Source organism: Taurulus bubalis (assembly GCF_910589615.1).
Source record: "Taurulus bubalis genome assembly, chromosome: 1".
Classification (NCBI taxonomy): domain Eukaryota; kingdom Metazoa; phylum Chordata; class Actinopteri; order Perciformes; family Cottidae; genus Taurulus; species Taurulus bubalis.
In genome coordinates, this window is record NC_136589.1 from 26,861,099 (window position 1) to 26,879,253 (window position 18,155).

The 18,155-nt window shown below is 39.9% G+C and overlaps 2 protein-coding genes across 2 annotated transcripts; both read right to left on the reverse strand.

Moving 5' to 3' along the window:
* Positions 1 to 226: 226 nt before the first annotated feature.
* On the reverse strand, positions 227 to 8,805 carry rab31 (RAB31, member RAS oncogene family). The gene is made up of 7 exons (XM_079216639.1): positions 8,733 to 8,805; positions 7,664 to 7,743; positions 6,805 to 6,886; positions 4,111 to 4,182; positions 3,631 to 3,737; positions 2,833 to 2,942; positions 227 to 2,264 (listed from the first exon to the last, which is right to left on the reverse strand). Exons 1-7 carry the CDS (start codon positions 8,766 to 8,768, stop codon positions 2,167 to 2,169), a joined length of 585 nt encoding a protein of 194 aa, XP_079072765.1. The 5' UTR covers positions 8,769 to 8,805; the 3' UTR covers positions 227 to 2,166.
* Positions 8,806 to 9,829: 1,024 nt separating this feature from the next.
* On the reverse strand, positions 9,830 to 17,859 carry ralbp1 (ralA binding protein 1). Its single transcript, XM_079215504.1, has 10 exons — positions 17,848 to 17,859; positions 16,075 to 16,377; positions 14,386 to 14,829; positions 13,914 to 14,263; positions 13,307 to 13,468; positions 12,834 to 12,965; positions 12,413 to 12,523; positions 12,169 to 12,290; positions 11,938 to 12,058; positions 9,830 to 11,678 (listed from the first exon to the last, which is right to left on the reverse strand). Exons 2-10 carry the CDS (start codon positions 16,322 to 16,324, stop codon positions 11,376 to 11,378), a joined length of 1,995 nt encoding a protein of 664 aa, XP_079071630.1. The 5' UTR covers positions 16,325 to 16,377; positions 17,848 to 17,859; the 3' UTR covers positions 9,830 to 11,375.
* Positions 17,860 to 18,155: the final 296 nt, after the last annotated feature.

Genomic DNA, 18,155 nt, shown 5'->3' on the forward strand with positions numbered 1-18,155 from the left:
CCTGAGGTTTCAAGTTGGCTCATCTGGGATGCAAACCATGTCCCCATGATGTCAGGAGGCTGATCCAGATTATGATTTATTATGTTAGTGAGTCCCCCTCTTCTCTCATTTAGCATTCTGGTCTCCACTAACAGAAAATTAAATCGATAAGGCCATATAATAATCCAAGAGTTTCCTGGTGTCTTTGACATTTTAATACACACATGTTATCCTGACAGTGGGTGAAAGTAACAAAAACAAAACTGAAGAATAGTCACTACTTTATTACACTGATTAATATACAAAAGTTAATCTGGTCTACAGAGGATACAGGGGAGCATGATTTAGGCATACAGTTTAAAAATAACTGCAGATAATTGTTGACTGTTTTACATATAATTAGTCTGTGCTGATTTAATCAAGTAATGCATGCATCACTCTGGCCGTGTCACACGTTTGCTTAGAAAAAAACGCAAAAAAAGCACTTGTGTGGCAACAAATGCAACACTTGATCTCATCACAATGTCAACATTTAATCTCTAACAAAATGTATTTGCTCAATATGTAATTGTCTCTTGAATGGAGGTAATATGACAAACTGCATTGAAAAAGCCGTGTGATTTAATGAAACTGTTATCAATCTGTTTCAAATGTTATCAAATTTGATGTACTGCACATCTGGACCACAAAGCAGCTCCTTAATTGATGATGGATGTCAGTTTTCAACTTTCCATTTCAGCCAATCACTGCTATACATTTGAGTGGAAGCAAAGCCACATTGACTGGCTGATTTCTGAAAGGAGTTTGGTGTGACTTCCCATTTTAAGAGAACACTACATATCAGCACAGTTATACTATGAGTGCAATAAAAACTACTAGTTGAACTCCATTATCCCATCATACATGTTGGTAACATGTTTGTTTAAGCTATGGTGATGTAGAACCATTAATACTGTTAAATAGGAAACCATGTTGTATTTCAGTCAACTTTCATGTCCATTTAAAAAAAATTAAGGAATACTGATACCGTTTCAACACTTACAATAAAGTGACTCCAAATTAATACAATTAAATGTATGAAAAGGTCTCATGTGGCCACACCCGCGAGCCAAAGAAACAGCAGCAAAAAAATATACATAATCTTGGAATACACAACTGGTTTTAAGACTATTTAGGTTTAGGTCTTTAATTCCATAAGCTTTTTTTTTTTTTTAAAGCTTGGCTAGTTTATAGATAATCATTTTGGAACTTTAACAGCTTTTGAGTAAAATACACACACGTCTTTTCTCCTCTTAACAGTATAAATGTAACCCCTTTTCAGATAAAGAAATATCTGAAATGTCGCGCAAGGTCGTTCCTTGTAGTGAAATCTCACACAGCACATTTCAGCATGTAGAATACACATTTTAACAAGTAAACAATTCTAGTATTGATCACAGTGTTTCAACAGGGGGTGTCATACCGTAATTCCGATGTAGGCCTTTAAGCGGTTCATTCTGCAGCATGATGTTTAAACCCTTATACAGTTAATGTGTGTGAAGACACACGGCGAAGTGGAATGTAAAGCCGCTGCATTTGAGCTCCAGAACTGACCGTTTGTCTCACGTTTGATCTCGACAAACAGAAGTTAGGATATTCTAAATCAATACATACATGTAAACAAAAGCGCCATGAGAAGAAAAGCATAGCCTTGATAAAAAAATTGTAACTATATAAAACCTTAATTTACTGAGTGCCATTTAAGAGCTACAGTGCAAGGGAAATCTACAGAGCAGATGACTCTTAAAATGAAAATGTAGTTGCATCAACAGCCAAAACTCTGCATTAAAAAGCAAAGCCACTAGATCACTTGTTATTTATGTGGGTTATTAATGAGCTGTGTACTATACCACACAGACAGAAACACTTAAGTAATTCAGGCAAAACACCACCCGAGGGAGACAAACTGAAGGCCCTCCGATTCCAGACCTCAGCAGAGTTGAAACTGCGACAATCAAATGAGATAAATGTGCAATGACCTATATAGTACTGTTGTTTCATCTTGCAGCTGACCACGCGTGCAAGCTGACCTCTGTCTGTCCACTGGCTTGTCTTTTCCAGGAGTAAGACACTGTGTGCATTGTGGACTGTGTGCTGTGCTGGTGGTGTCTCTGGTGCTGATGGGAGTGATCTCATCAGCTGTTGGTACTAGCAGCATCTCCTGGCGGACGGAGCCGGCTGCCGAGTGAGTTTAAAGGACTCGTTGCTCTCCTCCTCAGATTTTTCCAGGGGTGGGATCTGTTTACCTAAACACACAGGGTCATTTACAGAGGTACCATGGCACATGTAACTATTTTAATTGCATAAAGTCTTGTATCATTACCACTGCGATGTATTTGACAGTGCATCGTGGTAAATTAACCACTACTAGAAGGCGAAGAAATCTTCTCTTAACAGAGCACATACTGTAAAATAAAAACATGCCAACTTTGTTCAGATGAAACAATCTTTACAACCTATAGAAAACTATAATATAGTCTATAAAATATAATGGTGTTTTCTGCCCTATATTATGAATATATATATATATATATATATATATATATATATGCAACTTAAAAATTGAAGAAATTAAAACACATTGATAAATAAAGGCAAATGTCTGAACAGTAAATGAGAATATTTAGTTTGTATTAGAAATAATTAATGCTTTTTTTGTGTCATACCGTTAAAATGATCCATCCCATATGGGATTATATGGCCCACAATTAAATGACATAAAAAACAGCTCCCGGCATTATTGAAAGGTTTGTCAAATGAATACAATACATCACATGACATAGACACAACATATGGTAAAGTCATGATACTTACTGATTTTCTGAAAGAGCTCCTCAACATTGACAGCATTTCTTGCACTAGTCTCGATGAAAATAGCTGCAATTGATTCAGCAAACTCCTTAGCTTCCTTCATGGGAACCTCCCTGGAAAAGAGAAGGAAACTAAAGTAAGCGTGGAGCAGGTTCACGCTTAAAAGGTATCCGTTGGCAAATCTAAATTTTCGTCAATGGCTTTCATCCATTACATTTTTCACTAGTTTGCACTGAAAAGTGCTGGAATAGATAAAACATGAAAGAGTTGAAACTGTACAAAAAGGTTGCATCATTAAGATTCTTGAAACAAACTTTACAGTTTCCTTGTTTCTTTAACTGCTATAGTCAAACAAACAACATTTCATTTTTTAAATGACTGCAGCTCCTGAGGGTTAAAAGAACAAATTGCATCCAATCGCAGTTGAGTGTCCACAAGCTGCCCTGTTACAGTCCTCTTACAGTCGCACAACGATTGCAATGACAACTATTGAGACAGGATTGTCTTAGCACAGTGGACTTGACGTGAGCTACATGACAGGCATAATAAGAGTACTTTATGAGCTGTGCTCGTCCATTAAATATGTAAGAGTTTGCTGTGCAGAAAGTCCCTAGAGGTAAGAAGCTTGAGTTTTATAAAAAAAAAAGATGTGTTTGTGTTGATGCACGACTTATTCTAACTATAATGTGAGTTCCTGTGTCTAGTAGTTAGTGTCTCTTCAACTTGAATATTATCACGACAATATCCACGAGAACCAGTTTCTTTCCAGCGAACAGTCCCAGAAAAGAACCCTTTGCTCACCTGATGTCTCCTAAATCATTCTTGTTCCCTGCTATGGCTACAACAATGTCCTCTGGACCGTGTTCCTTCAGCTCCTTCACCCACTTCTTCAGTGTCTGGAAAGAGTCCTGAACCAGAAGAGTACATCACGGTCATGTGGGATAGGTTTGTCATGACATGAGGATATGCCTGTTTTCTACCACTTGTGTCACATATTCATTGTATTAGATTGAGTTTTTCTGACACGTTTTCATGAACAGACCAGGAAAGAATTGTATTTGTCGGTCACAGAAGCGAGGCATCCCAAAGTGATAGAAAAGTGATCAAATGTTACATCTCAGAGTGTAAAACCACTTCTTCTGTTGCACACATTTAATACACCCAAGAGTTACTCAACACAACGGCAGCTCCAACGGCAAAAATGTTGTTTTGGGGATCTTGTCCTCCAGTCTCCACTCAACTCCCTTGATCAAAAGATGAGAAGTGTCCTGTTATTCTTACCAGTTTAGTAATGTCATAGACAATGACAGCAGCAGCCGATCCTCTGTAGTACATAGGAGCTAGTGAGTGAAACTGAAAAAGACAACATATTACTGGTGAGCATGATCAATGAATAGTTATACCGAAATATTATCCGTATGTGCGTGATTTAAACTAGGGATGTCTCGACCGGGGCTCAGTGTAAAAAGCTCTGCCTTTTTGCTGCCATCTGTAATGCAGGATGTTTCAGTGGGGACCGCACAGACATTCAGCGGTGCAGAGGCAACAACCACTCAACACGCCACTGCAAGGGCAACAAACGCACCGCGAGCACAAAGCCAATAAGAGTAGATTTATCAATCTAATCCTCGAAGGATGTACAGATGATGAAGATAAAAGTTAAGTCTGGTAACTCACCAGCACCAAAGCCATAAACACTAGAGGACACTTTTAAAAAGGAGAGAGAAATGCAATGCGGAGCTAATGAATTGTCAAGCAGTGGATTGATTTTCACAACTTTAATGTACTTGAAATATGCAGTCATGCAGATGATGTGCAGTCATGCTGTACTAATACTAAATTACTCAGATCAGGATCGGAGGCAAAACAAACTTGATCGGGACATTCCTAATTTAAACTGAACACAACCTTAAATGTGGACCATAACATTGAAAATATTGTATTAACCCATAAAAGACAAACATGATGTTATGTTGGCAGTTGGGGAAAACGTTACTTCCTTACACATTTTAAGTCTTCTTCACTCACTATGTTACTATGTTACTCCAATATTAAGAAGAATGTTATGGTAGAGACCTGTGTTCCACATAAAACTTGTTGATATTACAATAAAATCCAGTATGTGTATTGTTAAGGCCTGAACAAACATGCTGAATGCATTTCCTTCCCCAAGAAACATACAATTATTTAAATGTTTCAAAACCTACCTTGTTATAGCAAATCCCCACCACCTACATTACCACGACGGTAGTCAGCACAAACGTGGACCACATCACCCCTGTGCTCGTGACAGTATGTGCAATATAAACCATAAGGGGGCCGACTCATCAAAAAACATGGCTCTAAAGCAGGGGTGGCCAACCAGTCAGAGACTAAGAGACACATTTTTTACTGAGCCACATCATACCCCCCCCCCCGAGCCAAAAATTCAAAATCCATTTCATTTAGGGTTAAGAAACCAACATTTTTCTATCAAAAATCAAACTGAAAACAGATGAAAGACAAAGATTAAACACACGCTATTATATTAACTTTGTTCAAAGCTTTTTTTGTCACAGTTGAGAAGGACATAACTCTAATAAGAACATGCATGTGGTCTGGGGCAGTGGTTTAACTGGTCTGGCTGCAGGACTCACCATCACCCCGGAAGGACAAGCCGCGACCAAAGCGAGGAACATTTTCAACTTCTCAATTTGATTTAATGAAAATATGGTGCCGTTTGAACCTGAGATAGTGTCACAGTATGCCAAACACAGAAATATTCCCTTTCACACTCAATTAAAAACCCAAAAGTGCTTCTTAAGGATAAAAGGTAATATAACATACATACTAATGTTATAACTTCAGCCTTTTTGAACATAACATAAAAAAAGGTTGGGAATGATGCGAACTATCACAAATAGTCCGATGTGTAAACTCACGCAGCATTGAGGAGTGTGTGAATATTCAATTCAATTCAGTTTATTTTATATAGCCCAAAATCACAAATTCAAATGTGCAATCTGTACAAATAACATCCTGTCCCGGGGCCTCACATCAGATCAGGAAAAACTTCCCAAATAAAGATAGTAGAAACCATTTCACAGGGAAAACAGGAAGAACCCTTCAGGAGAGCAACAGAGGAGGATCCCTCTCCCCGGATGGACAGAAGAATAGATGTCATGTGACCAGAATGAACAACGTAACAGAGTTACAACACATTACATCAATATGACTGAAATTGAATGAATTGCACTCTGCCGCATTAAAAAATCCCTTCAAAATAAAAGCACAGGATTTATTTATTTATTTTTTGCCCATGTAAAATGACCGTCCTGACAGACTGAAAACGGGTCCGCGAAAGACTGAAAACCGCGATTTCATGGCTTTCAAGCCATCGCGCCTTGAGTTTGACACCAGTGGTCTAAAGTATTTTCAAAAACAATAAAAAGATTTAAAAAAAAAAAAAAAAACACAGTCAAATTGTCTTTATATTGCATGCAGCCAGTGGTCATGATAACAACAGTTATTTAAATGCAGTGACGTTCTTGTTAGTGCTACATTCACATTTGTATCTGTATGTTATGGTGCCGTTTATACAGATACTCACGTGTGAGGAGTTTAACATTACAAATAAAGAGAACTTTAAAACCTGGTTAAGAGGTTTCCAGATATAATTTTCACACAACAGAAAGAAACACTTTAACTAGTTTGTTCCTTGCTGTCAGCATGTCTGGGAAGCTTTAACTCGCCGTACCAACCCCCCTCCATAAAATGAATCACTGTGATGCTACCACAGTCTTGTGACAATTGAACCATATGTGAATCATTCCAATTCACGCCTAATATTAACTCGATGTCATGAGGACCACTGACAGTGAAATGATTGTGTCACTGCTAGCTTCCTGATGCAAAATGTAATGGAACATTTACTTTTAAGTCATGTGTCTAATAATAAGACGATTAGGAATTTATGCTGCGGGTTGGTGCACTCACCCTTTCCTGTCCGGCTGTATCCCAGATCAGAAATTTGTGTAGTTCATTTCCAGATGGCACTGTTTTGGTTAGGAACGATGCTCTGTGGGTGATAACGAGCATTCATGTTGTTTAAAAAAGGCACAGGAAGCAAACCAGTACAAGTCAGCAGGAAGCAAATAACACAGAGAATAAAGATGGTCGACACTGAACTAATGCAGTGTTTGCAACAATCAAACAACAAAGAGTTGGTAAAATAAAATAAAATAAAAGCAGGGATGTCGGTGGTGCTCATACATTTGTTTAAATCTTTTTCAGCTCATCCGGATATTGCCATCTGGATGACCTGATTCCAGATCTCACCAGTCTCACATTTTATAAACTGTAATTTCCTTTTTGTGTTTAAGTCTGACTTTTTTCTTGTGTATACTATGTACATTTGTATTTGTTATTTGTGCCATAGTCTTATAAGTCTTATAGTGACCTGAACCACCAAGAAATGTGCATTAACATTAGTTTTTTAGGGGCTGAGGTATATTATATTTTTTTTCTTTTGTAAAATGGGGTCATCCATTTTTCTGATGTCAAACTTATAATGTCTGCTTTGTAAAACTTAAAAGATTAAAAACGGTTCTTGGTCATTAGGATTGTTTTCTGATTTCTATGATCAGTTATTTTAGCATCGATATGTCCGACTTAACCATTAGTACAGAATATGTAACTTAAAATACATTATATTTATTGTGACACCTCAAATGGTGAAACTGTACCAGATGGTTGTCGATTCAGACGTACAAAAAAATGTGTATCAAAGATAAAACTCTCATGTTTGATTGATTATTTCCTTCTCATTTTGTGATTTGTACTGCGATGCTCTTACCCTATTGTGGGACTTATATTGTGGTCAAAATGATCCTGAACGAACCGGCAAACAATGCTGGATTTCCCAACTCCTGTGTCCTGTAAACAGAAGGTCACACATCAGTCACAGCGCTCCAAACGCACACGTACACACAGTCACTGGTCCCTATTGCATCCTATTGATGAGGCAACTGTCTGGTCACATGGCCACCCCATCAGATAGCTTCCAGTCAGTCCACACATTATACAAATAGATCCGTTTTTATAGAAAATATTTCTTCTTTTTTGTGCAACACAATAGCATGCATCTCTAAATCTCACTGTTTAGAAAGTAAATTCACATGGAACCGTTTATGCATGTCATTTGTTCTGCATGCCTCTTTTGTTAACCCAGGCACATGGACAGCTCTTATTCCAGCTTCGCATGGTCAAAGTATGAATTTCTGCTGTAAGCAAAAGGGGGAATCAAAGATTGGAAATAAATGCCTGTGGTTAACTTTTAGGTTGACTATTGAATGCCTGGTGAGCGGTTCCTGTGGCGGACTGCACGCGCCTGGTGAGTGTGTGTAGCTCTAACCAGTGTGTGTGTGTAGCTCTAACAAGTGTGTGTACCCAGTACTTCATTGATAAACGAACACTTTGCAGTCCGACCGCCTCTGACCGCCTCTTAAGAGGGAGTGCTCTATTTCGCTAACGCAGCAGGAAATCCAGCTAACGGCTTGGTCTGACTATGACGTAATGCGTGATGAACTGAGCCCGTAATAAAAAATAAAGACTCAGGCAGAAAACTTCAATCAGCCGATTTATTCAATTAAACAGACGTTACACGACGAGAGAGGAAATGCACACATAATCGCCGCGCCCACCGGCTGACCAGTTATTGTTTTTCAGTTAAATGACGTAAACTAGCAACACTTTGACGTTTTCCGACGAGCAACAAGTTAAAAAGTGACCGACCCTTACAGCTTTCGTGTTAGTTTATAATTAGTTCCAGTCAGACTGGTGTCGGTTCACGTTAGTTACGTTACACTCGCAGCAGACAAGGAATGTTCCCTTAAAGTTGATCAACAAAAACATCTGCCACTTACCCCTAAAAGGCACACTTTGAGCTCCCGTATGGCCATGGCCAATTTCGAAAGTTTTGCAATCTTTATTTTGAAGTGTTCACCCGGTGTCTTTGTCTCGTCATGCTTAAATAAATAAATAAAAAAATCCTCTTCTTAGGTAAAAGAGAAACCCAACCCCGCAGACAGACAAACCCCGTCCGACCAAACTACTGTCCAGCTTTATGAGTGACTTGCAGAACTTCCGGTAGTGACTTTCAAAATAAGACTTTTATAGACTGATCTCCATATTGTGGCTTAACTCCAGAACATAGACTGTACGCTCCTGGCAAGCTGCAAGATAGGTAAAGTTCTTCTTTCATTAATAACGTGTTATTTGGATTTTCCACACAAACTAATATTACCTCATTAAAAGAAATATTATATCTACACTTTTTCTCCCTTATTGGGGGCACGCAAGTCATTTCATATATGTGCACAAATCACACAATGTTCCTCTGCACATACATCATTACGTTCAGGGAATGTCAAAGTCAAACATCCAAATGAAGTAACAGTACAGCAAAAATACATGTTTGATTGGGGAGGGACTTTCAATGAGTATTACTAATATCAATATTCATGAACTATGGCACTGTCGGATTGTGTTTCAGTAAGGAACCTTTTTAACCTAGATTTGAATTGACTCACTCATAAATAAGTTATTTTCCAGTAATGAAATACCAAAAACTCAAAATTAAAGTTCATCCCAAGACAGTGAGAAAATGTAAGCTAGGCTTTCATTTTGAAACCAATTTTGCTTGTATCCTTTTTTTTCTGGCTGTTTTTTTGCTACTTGACACTACTTTCCAAGTCGGAAACCCGTTATGGTAAGACAAAACAGTCATCGATGCAGTCATCTTTGATACCAAGGCCTTGATTCTCAGTAAAAACTCAACAATTCAATACTTCACTTCCCTCAAAATGGATGCAAATGATTCATCTATGAATTCATGAGGGAGAAAGCATTTAGAGAAATTGTAATGGAAACAGGAAGCACTAAATCTGGACTTCACTTCCAGTAGAAATAGTTGAGTAAAATGGTAGCTTGTGTGTCAGAGAAAGAAACAAATATGCAGATCAATTATTTGGATCGACACTTTATTCTTCACAGCATTATTCTTTCTGCAACAATAAGCTACAAAAGCTGAGAACAATATGAAAATAACCTCATGAGAAGCTTCTGATTCCAATCTAGCATTTATCTGTTTCAGTCGAAGGATTATTAACACGTTGAATCATGAGTCCAGGTGCGATTGCTTTGATTATCCCGCGACCAAAGAAGGGGCAGTCACCCTAGCACACTACATACAGGTCATTAATAATAAAAAAGGAACATATGACAAACCATAAAAGCTGAAAATACAGTATATTTGCAATTTTACAATGATATACACAATCGTTAAGTAAGTGCAGGCCATGCCTTTTCTTTAAATATCACTGAACAATGACAGTACTTTGCAATTGTCATGGATCAGTTGTGAAATGGAATGACTGACTGGTAATCTTGAGTTTTTTTACTCACTTCCAACTGATGCCATGAACAATAACTTCACATATCAAGAACCTAACGCTTAAAAAACACGATCAAATACACAACAAAACTAAATAGGCCTCCTGCGCGTCTCTGCACACATATTTTGGCGACAACAATCATCACAACAGATGTAAATCCATCATAAAACTGGAGAAATAACATTTTCCGCATCTCCTTGTTTGTGCGAGAGGCAGAGAGAGCACAGAAGATGATTGCACGACCGAGCAAAGTGAGACGGGAACAACGCAGCCTCCCGCTGTCTGTCTACATTTTTTCAGTGATGCATATACTTTTGATGCGTATTTGTTTGCCATTCATGTTTTCGTCCACTGGTCAGTTGTGAGATACCACGCCGCTGTGTTTATGTACATCTGCTGTTCAAAAAAAAAGAAAGCACCTACAATATATTTATACATATATTTATATATTACTAAAACGCTGCAACTTAAAATCAATGTATTTCTTGAATAGTCATCCGTATTCTTCGGAATACTACTTAAATATATAATATATAGATAGACCAATCCTAAATTCTTCATTATTCAAAGAGTTTTTGTATTAGTGGTTCTCAGGAGGAACATGGCCAGTCTGGCATCTTCGGTTATGGCACAGTGGTCTCTATCCTAAATGTCCAATTTGCATCTGGGTGAGGGACATAGTGAAAAACAGGGACTGAGATTATTTCTGGTCTATGTTCATCTTTCATAAACCTTACCAGCAAAAAATAAAACTTTGTCATACTGGGAAGGTGCCTGACTTTTACTTTTATTTTATTTTTTTTAACTCTATTCCTTCCCCTTCCTTGCTTTATGAATCCCTTCATTTCTCCTTTCCCCCGTTCTTCCTTCATACAGGCTTGGCACTGTGGATTTTATAATATGATCCACCTCGTCTCTTACAGTAGTCGGTCGCCAGTTGTCCGCTACAGCTATTTTTTTTTAGGTGTTTGTGTTGCATGGAAACATGACTGGTGAACCCATGGATCCAGCCAGGTGAAACCTCCAGTAGACGAGAGCCACTAAAGGACAACTGACCAGCGGTAGACACGTACAGCAGCACAGAGCCACCAAACACGTCACCGAGATGACATCTCACATGTTGGTGTCCCTCCTGTCTTTGTTCGGGGAGGGCTTTGAAGGATCCTTTGCTGCCTTGCCATTGGACGAGGCAGTGGAATCTGCAGCGGCAGCCACCGTGGCGACGGAGCGCTTGGTTTGTTCCTCGGTGTGGGGCTCCGGGCTCGGCTGCGCCGGCGGGGGAGCCTGCTCGGCCGGCGGCTGGACGGTCAGTTCCTGCTGCAGTTTGTGGCTCTGCAGGAGGCGGAGCTGGACACGGAGCTCCAAGATGGCCTCCTGCTCCTCGTGAATGGCCTGGTTTAGATGGGTGTTTTTGTTCTACATGGCAATAACACACGGACATGGTTTGAGAAGCCAACAAAAAAAAAATCCTCAGAAAGAAAACCACACCTGAAACCTCAGACAAAGTATTGCAATTTTATAAAAACAAAAAACAATATCCTTCAGTGTTCCTTCAGACTTTACTTTGTCAGAAGTCAACAGACTCTACTCAACTTTCACAACGGACTACAACGGACTACAACGGACTACAACGGCCAACGACAAACAGCCAGTATATGTTGAATTCTTTGCTCACCTCCAATTCCTCGTTTTGCTTCTGCAGGTCTTCCAGAATCATCTGCAGTTCTTCCTCGTCTTCACTCTCACTTTCACTGTCTGATGAATATTCCTCCGTCTCACTGCGCCCCTGCTGACGACTGAGCAACACAATGTTGGGTTACAGTTGAGACCTTGAGTGCATGTAGTGACAGGTGTGCATCATACCACAACATATTTAACACCTGAAATGGTTTCAGTCTCATCTCACCTCTGGATGTCTGCAATCTCGGCTCGCAGTCTCTCGATTTCTTCCTTTTCGGTGGCAATCTGTCTGCGAAGCACCTGCTCTAGAGAGATCAGCTCCTCCTGCTCGGTAAGGATCTCATTTTCCTGATTATTGAGACACAAGATTAACCCATATTTTAACACAAGTTTAGGTTTTTCAACACACACCTTGTTGATCCAAACACACACTGTATTAACTTGTATTACTGTGTGTTTGAAGGACTCACCTGTGCTAAGAGGAGGTTGATGACTTCCTCTTCATTCTCAGTCATTTCCTCTTTTGAAACATCTTCCTTCGAGAGGCTTGCAATCTCCTGGGCTATCTTACTCTCACAATCCTAAAAGGTCAAAAGAGGAAAGATAAAGAAATGAAAGCACAATGGTCATTTTTGAGGGCGTAGTTTGTGGTATCGTTTTACTCGATTGTACTTTATGGCAAGTACAAGGCAACACAAGGCAATGTGTTCATCATAACAACCATGTTTATGTGCATTAGCCTGCTTGAAGTTCAGTACAAGCACTGAAAACTTACATTCGTGCTGTAATTGTAACAGCTTGCAAAAAGTTGGTTTGATTGTTAATTCCCTTATTCATTTTTTTTTTTTTGAACATACATATACTCGTATACAGTATTCAGACTCAACGTACCTGACGTTTGGCTTCCCTCAGTTTGCGTTTTAAAGCAGTCAAGATTCTCTGAACCTCCCAGAGACGCTCCTCTTTAGATAAGTCCTTCACCCCCACCTGCAGTTCCTTATGCAGGCAGTTCAGCAGGAACTCCTAAAACAAAAGCACATTTTACTCCGTGACACTCAAACTACTTAAACCAACTAAAATGAGGGCAACAGTCAAGTTTGAATTCCTACATTACAGCAATCGTTGACAAACTACAATTTTAAATGATAATCATTAAAACAATTATAAGAAAAAAAAGGACTCGGACTCTAGTTTCGTATCAACCAGACAGATATGAGAGTGTTATATCTCACTGCAAGATATATATATATATATATATATATATATATAAATAAATAAATAAAGAAGACTATTCATTTGATCAATTCTATCAATAAATTATAAGACAAAAATGAAAGAATTGGCTTCAGCAGGACTGAACCCACCTGTCGTCGGATCTCCTCTTTGACGCTCTCTTGGGTCTCAGGCAGCGCCGGCATGGTTGCCATGTTGGACCAGCGGAGTGGCCGCACCACCGGCTTCAGGACTACGTCTCCAAATAGCTCCCTCACGTGTGTGAAGAACATATAAAGAACACGGTTCCCAATCTGAATGGAAGGTAAACGAACCAGTGGACACAAAGAAAAACAGCTTCAGACAAACTGTGTGTAGTCTTGCAGTGCGTGAGATAAGGTTTGCATAATGTGTGTACTATGAAACCCAATTGTCTCTGTGCCACCTTCTTCACAACACAAATTCCTGCATATTTACTGAGCCTAATTAAACTGACTTTGGACTCCACTCATTAATTGAGAGAAGTGTTCATTTAAAACTGTTGTGGCTCCTGCTGCTGTTGGTTCAGAAAAAGTGGAGTATCCAAAGAGACGTTCCCTCTGGGAATACATTAGATTCACTAAACTAGGCCAGGGTTTTACAGAAAACTGACTGTTTGATCCAATAAAAACTTGGTTGGTGTGTTGCTTAGGGGAGGTTTCTTATCTTTGAAGTACACTTGAGCCTGAGCTCAAGACATTGAGTGTATTCCTCTCTGACCTGTATGGTTGGGTTGAGGACGATGGAGATATTTTGAATATTCATCTTGGTGTCCGCCTCCCTGACGATGACGTGGTCCATGTGAGTGATGAGCCAGGAGAGAATAAGTCGGCTCTCCGGCGACACCTCGGCCAGCAGCCTCTGGAACTCGGCCATCTTCTCAGCCTCCACCTGCCGACCGCAGGCGTCCTCGAAGCGCTGGGCCACGTCTCGGCCCATCAGGTTATCTGGCAGCTCGCGTAGGTACTGCTTCAGTAGGCTGGCCACCGTGTGGGGGTCATACTCCTCCAGGCAGGGGCACTCCTCACGGTCATACGCTGCTTTCAATTCATCTACTTTGGACTTCATACCTGAGAGGGAAATGACTCAATGTGATTATCAATCAGACTTAAAAATATTGAGATACAATCACATACAAGTTAGATCTTTTTTGCAAGATGATGGAAAAATCCACAGCTCAAAGTTTCTATACCTGAGACCCGGTAGATGCCTTCACACTTCATGCCATAACTTTCAATGTAGTCCACACATTCTCTGAAGACGGCTGGCAGCTGGATACCATCATACAGAGCTGTCCTCTTGACAGCTTCAGTCAGAGGTGCTCCAAAGATGGGCCTGAAGGTGGGGATCTCCACTGGGACTGGCTCTGCCTCTGTTGTGGGTTTCTTCTTCTTCTTCTTCTCCTTCCATTGTTTAACCACATCTGCAGCAGTCAGGTCCTTTGATTTTTTATCCTTGGCCTTGTCCTCCTTGGGCCCCTTTTCCTTCTCCTTCTCCTTCACCTTGAAGTCCTTTTCCTTCTTCTTGGAGAAGCTGGGCTTCTTGAACACATGGATTCCCTTGGAGCGCTTCATCTTGGATGGGCTCTCTGCTTCATCTGCTGAACTGTCCTCTTGGAAAGCGGCGTAGCCTTCCGCTGTGAAAGTAAAGAAAGAGTCGGAAGAAGAAAAAATAGGGTTAGAACTGAAGGGAGAAACACCCGTTTTCTTATCCACCTCCTACGACAGAACCATGATAGCAGTGAAACAGAAAAAGGAAGGGAGATGTGTGAGAGAGAGAAGATAGCGAAGGAGGGGGAGAATGGGGACTTAGAAAAGAGGTCAGCCACAGATTTAGCTGAGCTCCCACAGCACCTTACATATGCTTTCTAGAACAGGCTCAGTTTTCTGTCCTTGGAGCAAACAGCTCCAACACAGTGTCAGAGACAGTTAGGGGCCTCTTTGTCTCCTCCAGTTCTGCGTTGAACAAGCGCTTTGTATCGCACCGCTGCCTGAGACACACCTTCACTGGGCTATCTGGGTGTGCTCTGAACTGTCCATCTCTTCCTCTCTACCCTGGTGTACAGGCTAAATACAGACATGGAAACTGATACAAAGAGGACAATGAGCCAAACAACCACCCAGTGAAAAACATTCTCAGTAAAGGAACATTTCTCACTGCTACAGGCAGCAACAGCTAACAGGATGGAAAAGTGGGAAGCTCTCCCTCAACTCAACAGCTAATACTGGGATGACCTTCAGCAACATTACAATGGCATTCAGTCCTCAAATGCTCGAAAGTTGAAGGTAAGTGATCTGAAGGAGATGACCTGTATGTGCTTGGTAGCTCCAAGATGTCTAAGGATAAGATGGGTGATAGGATGATTAGTACTAATTTGTATGCCACTCTCATACTGACCAAGTATACTGTTTGCATGTAAGATTGCCAAAAATGCAATATCATAAGAGATTTGACATCATAATTAAGTTGTTAATATAGTATATTACAATGTGAAAATGCAGCAGTAATGATCATTTATTGGTAAGCACAATATATATTTCTAGGGGATTTACCCAGCAAATTGTTGCCATTTTCAACATGGCCTATAACACAATTTGTTATTGAAAGTCACCTTAAAGTGTTCTCATTACTATGAGCATTGTACTATGAACATTGTGTACTCTGTAAACATGTAGCAGACACATCAGGATTAGTCTGACAAAGATTTATACCACACTTAATGAAGAATTTCCAGAGCTTTCAGCCATTTTTCATAGCTTTGACAATATTTGGAAAAGGGCTCAAAGATCCTCAAAATGTCCAGTGAGTGACCTTGAGCTTTTTCAAACTATTTCTAAGGCCAAAACAATCTTCAAACTGAAATTACAAGACCATTTCTTACTCCTTTTCTCCTTCTTCTTGAACTTGTTCTTCTTCTTGCCGTGCTCTTTGTCATCGTCTGAGACATAGGCATCAGGTGTCTCGTGGTGATGGCCATCATGAGGCGGCGATGGTTCGCCAGTGCGGTACAATCCGGGAAATTTGGTTGGACTGATCTCCTCAGAGCTGGGTGTGCGGGCCACGCCCCCTGGGTGTTCAGCCCTACGCTGCTCTGCAGGGCTGCTGCTGGGGGGCAGGAAGCACTCAGTCATGACTGCTCTGACCTTATCACTCCTCTGACTGACGCATCAACTCTCCGTCACACCTGCAATGGGAAGAAATACAAGATAAAACAATACAACTTCACAGATAATCTCAAATTTTGAGTTTACAGACAGATTCTTTAATTATTCCTGCTGCTTGTTATCTCATTGTGACTGACAGGGGCCAGGCCTGTGAGTTTTTCAGGGATTGTAATTGTATTTTTTGCATATTTATAGTTGACTTTTGGATTATATTGAAACAAGGAACTATATACGAACTGCACTTGAAAAAAAAAAACAGATTTACATTTCACAATCAATGTAAGGAATTACTGAAGGATTTGTATCTCATTCCATTTAATGAATTAACCCTTCAATTAACCCTTCAACTTGGACCCATTGAGAGATGTCTGCGATTGTTTTAGATGCAGCTTGAGTACTGTATATGCTGCAATCATATGTATGACTGAACTTGGTTTGTTGCAATGTACGTTTATCTCTACATTTTTCCTGCTGTGCTCAGATAGACATTATTGTGAAGGAAATCTCAATCCAAATGAGTTTATCAAATTAAAAAAAAGTTGTAAAAAAAACTCTGGCTCTACTGAGATAACAGATGCTGCTGTTATCATAACAGAATAACGTATAACTATTTAGGAGCACATTATAGCAACACAAATGTACATGAACAGCAATAGCAACAAAATCGATTTCATTGTCCCCAACAAACAAATCCATAGTTATGCAAAGAAAGGACATTTGTAGACATAGTTTGGAAAACATGTAAGATTAAGTGCAGAACACAGCTGTAACACAAATAATTAGCTGTGATAGCATTTGTAAAATAAGTAATTTCCCATCTGGACTATTGTTCAAAATCTGTACCAAATCTATTAATCTGTAAACCAAACTAAAGGATGTTGTACACAGAAAGTTAGAATCACAATAAAAGAAGATGTAGCTCTTCCCCGCTTCTACTTCCTCTTTTCTTTCCAGAATATATTAATGACTGTAAACAGAACAACTGTAACAGTAATGACCGCCCACCAGATGGGGCTCTGCTACACGGACAATCAAATCGTGCGTATTCTACTTCAAAATGTAGCCAATTCTGACATGCACAGCTAGCAAAAATAAAACTCCCGCCCCCTTCATCCTCTTTAGAAACGGTGCTTCATTAGAAACACAGTCCTGATGACGGTAGATATCATTATAATGGCTCAGCTGAATGTTTGCAATTATTTCAAACAACAATGTGGCTGTCTGCAGTATATTTTAGATTAAGGACAAAACGGAACTCCTCAGTCAGTTAGGAAGTAGAATTATTACGTAATAACGACCATGGTGCTGTTTGTTTAGGAGCTTCAGTTTGCACTAGTCACTGTACGAGGTTTCTAAAACTGATATCGACATATTGATACGAACAACAACTTAGATGTATGTCAAGTGTTTGGGATGGTGCATACAAGAACCTATGCTGCACTACCAGGAAGACACATGGGTTAATTATTTAACACAACAGCAATACGTACACTCAGTGTTTTAACTGAACTCGGGACACAAAACACTAAATACGGTCTGTGTGGCATCTTAATCTTCCCTCGCTGTGGGCAGATTATCCTCCTCACCATCGTCTCGCCCTGTCCCGTTTTCCAGAGAAAGGTTAATCAATCACACACCAACTCCATATTAAACATACTCCTCCTGGTTTCTTCAGCAGTTAATTAAAACACGTTTACATAAAGAAACAGTTAGAAAGTAGGAGCTGTCCTCAGACTGGAGGGGCCCATATGCTAAAGGTTGTTCAGCTAGCTGCTAACCTGCTAAGCTAGCTGGTTAC

Coding starts and splice junctions, on each gene's coding strand:
- ralbp1 (XM_079215504.1), bottom strand. CDS start 16,324: ATGACTGAGTGCTTCCTGCCCCCCAGCAGCAGCCCTGCAGAGCAGCGT. Junction 13,469..13,913: donor TCCTCAACCCAACCATACAG/GTCAGAGAGGAA, acceptor CCTTCCATTCAG/ATTGGGAACCGTGTTCTTTA. Junction 12,966..13,306: donor AAGAGGAGATCCGACGACAG/GTGGGTTCAGTC, acceptor CTTTTGTTTTAG/GAGTTCCTGCTGAACTGCCT.
- rab31 (XM_079216639.1), bottom strand. CDS start 8,768: ATGGCCATACGGGAGCTCAAAGTGTGCCTTTTAGGG. Junction 7,744..8,732: donor TCAAAGTGTGCCTTTTAGGG/GTAAGTGGCAGA, acceptor TTCTGTTTACAG/GACACAGGAGTTGGGAAATC. Junction 4,183..6,804: donor ATACAGCCGGACAGGAAAGG/GTGAGTGCACCA, acceptor TGTCTTTTTCAG/TTTCACTCACTAGCTCCTAT.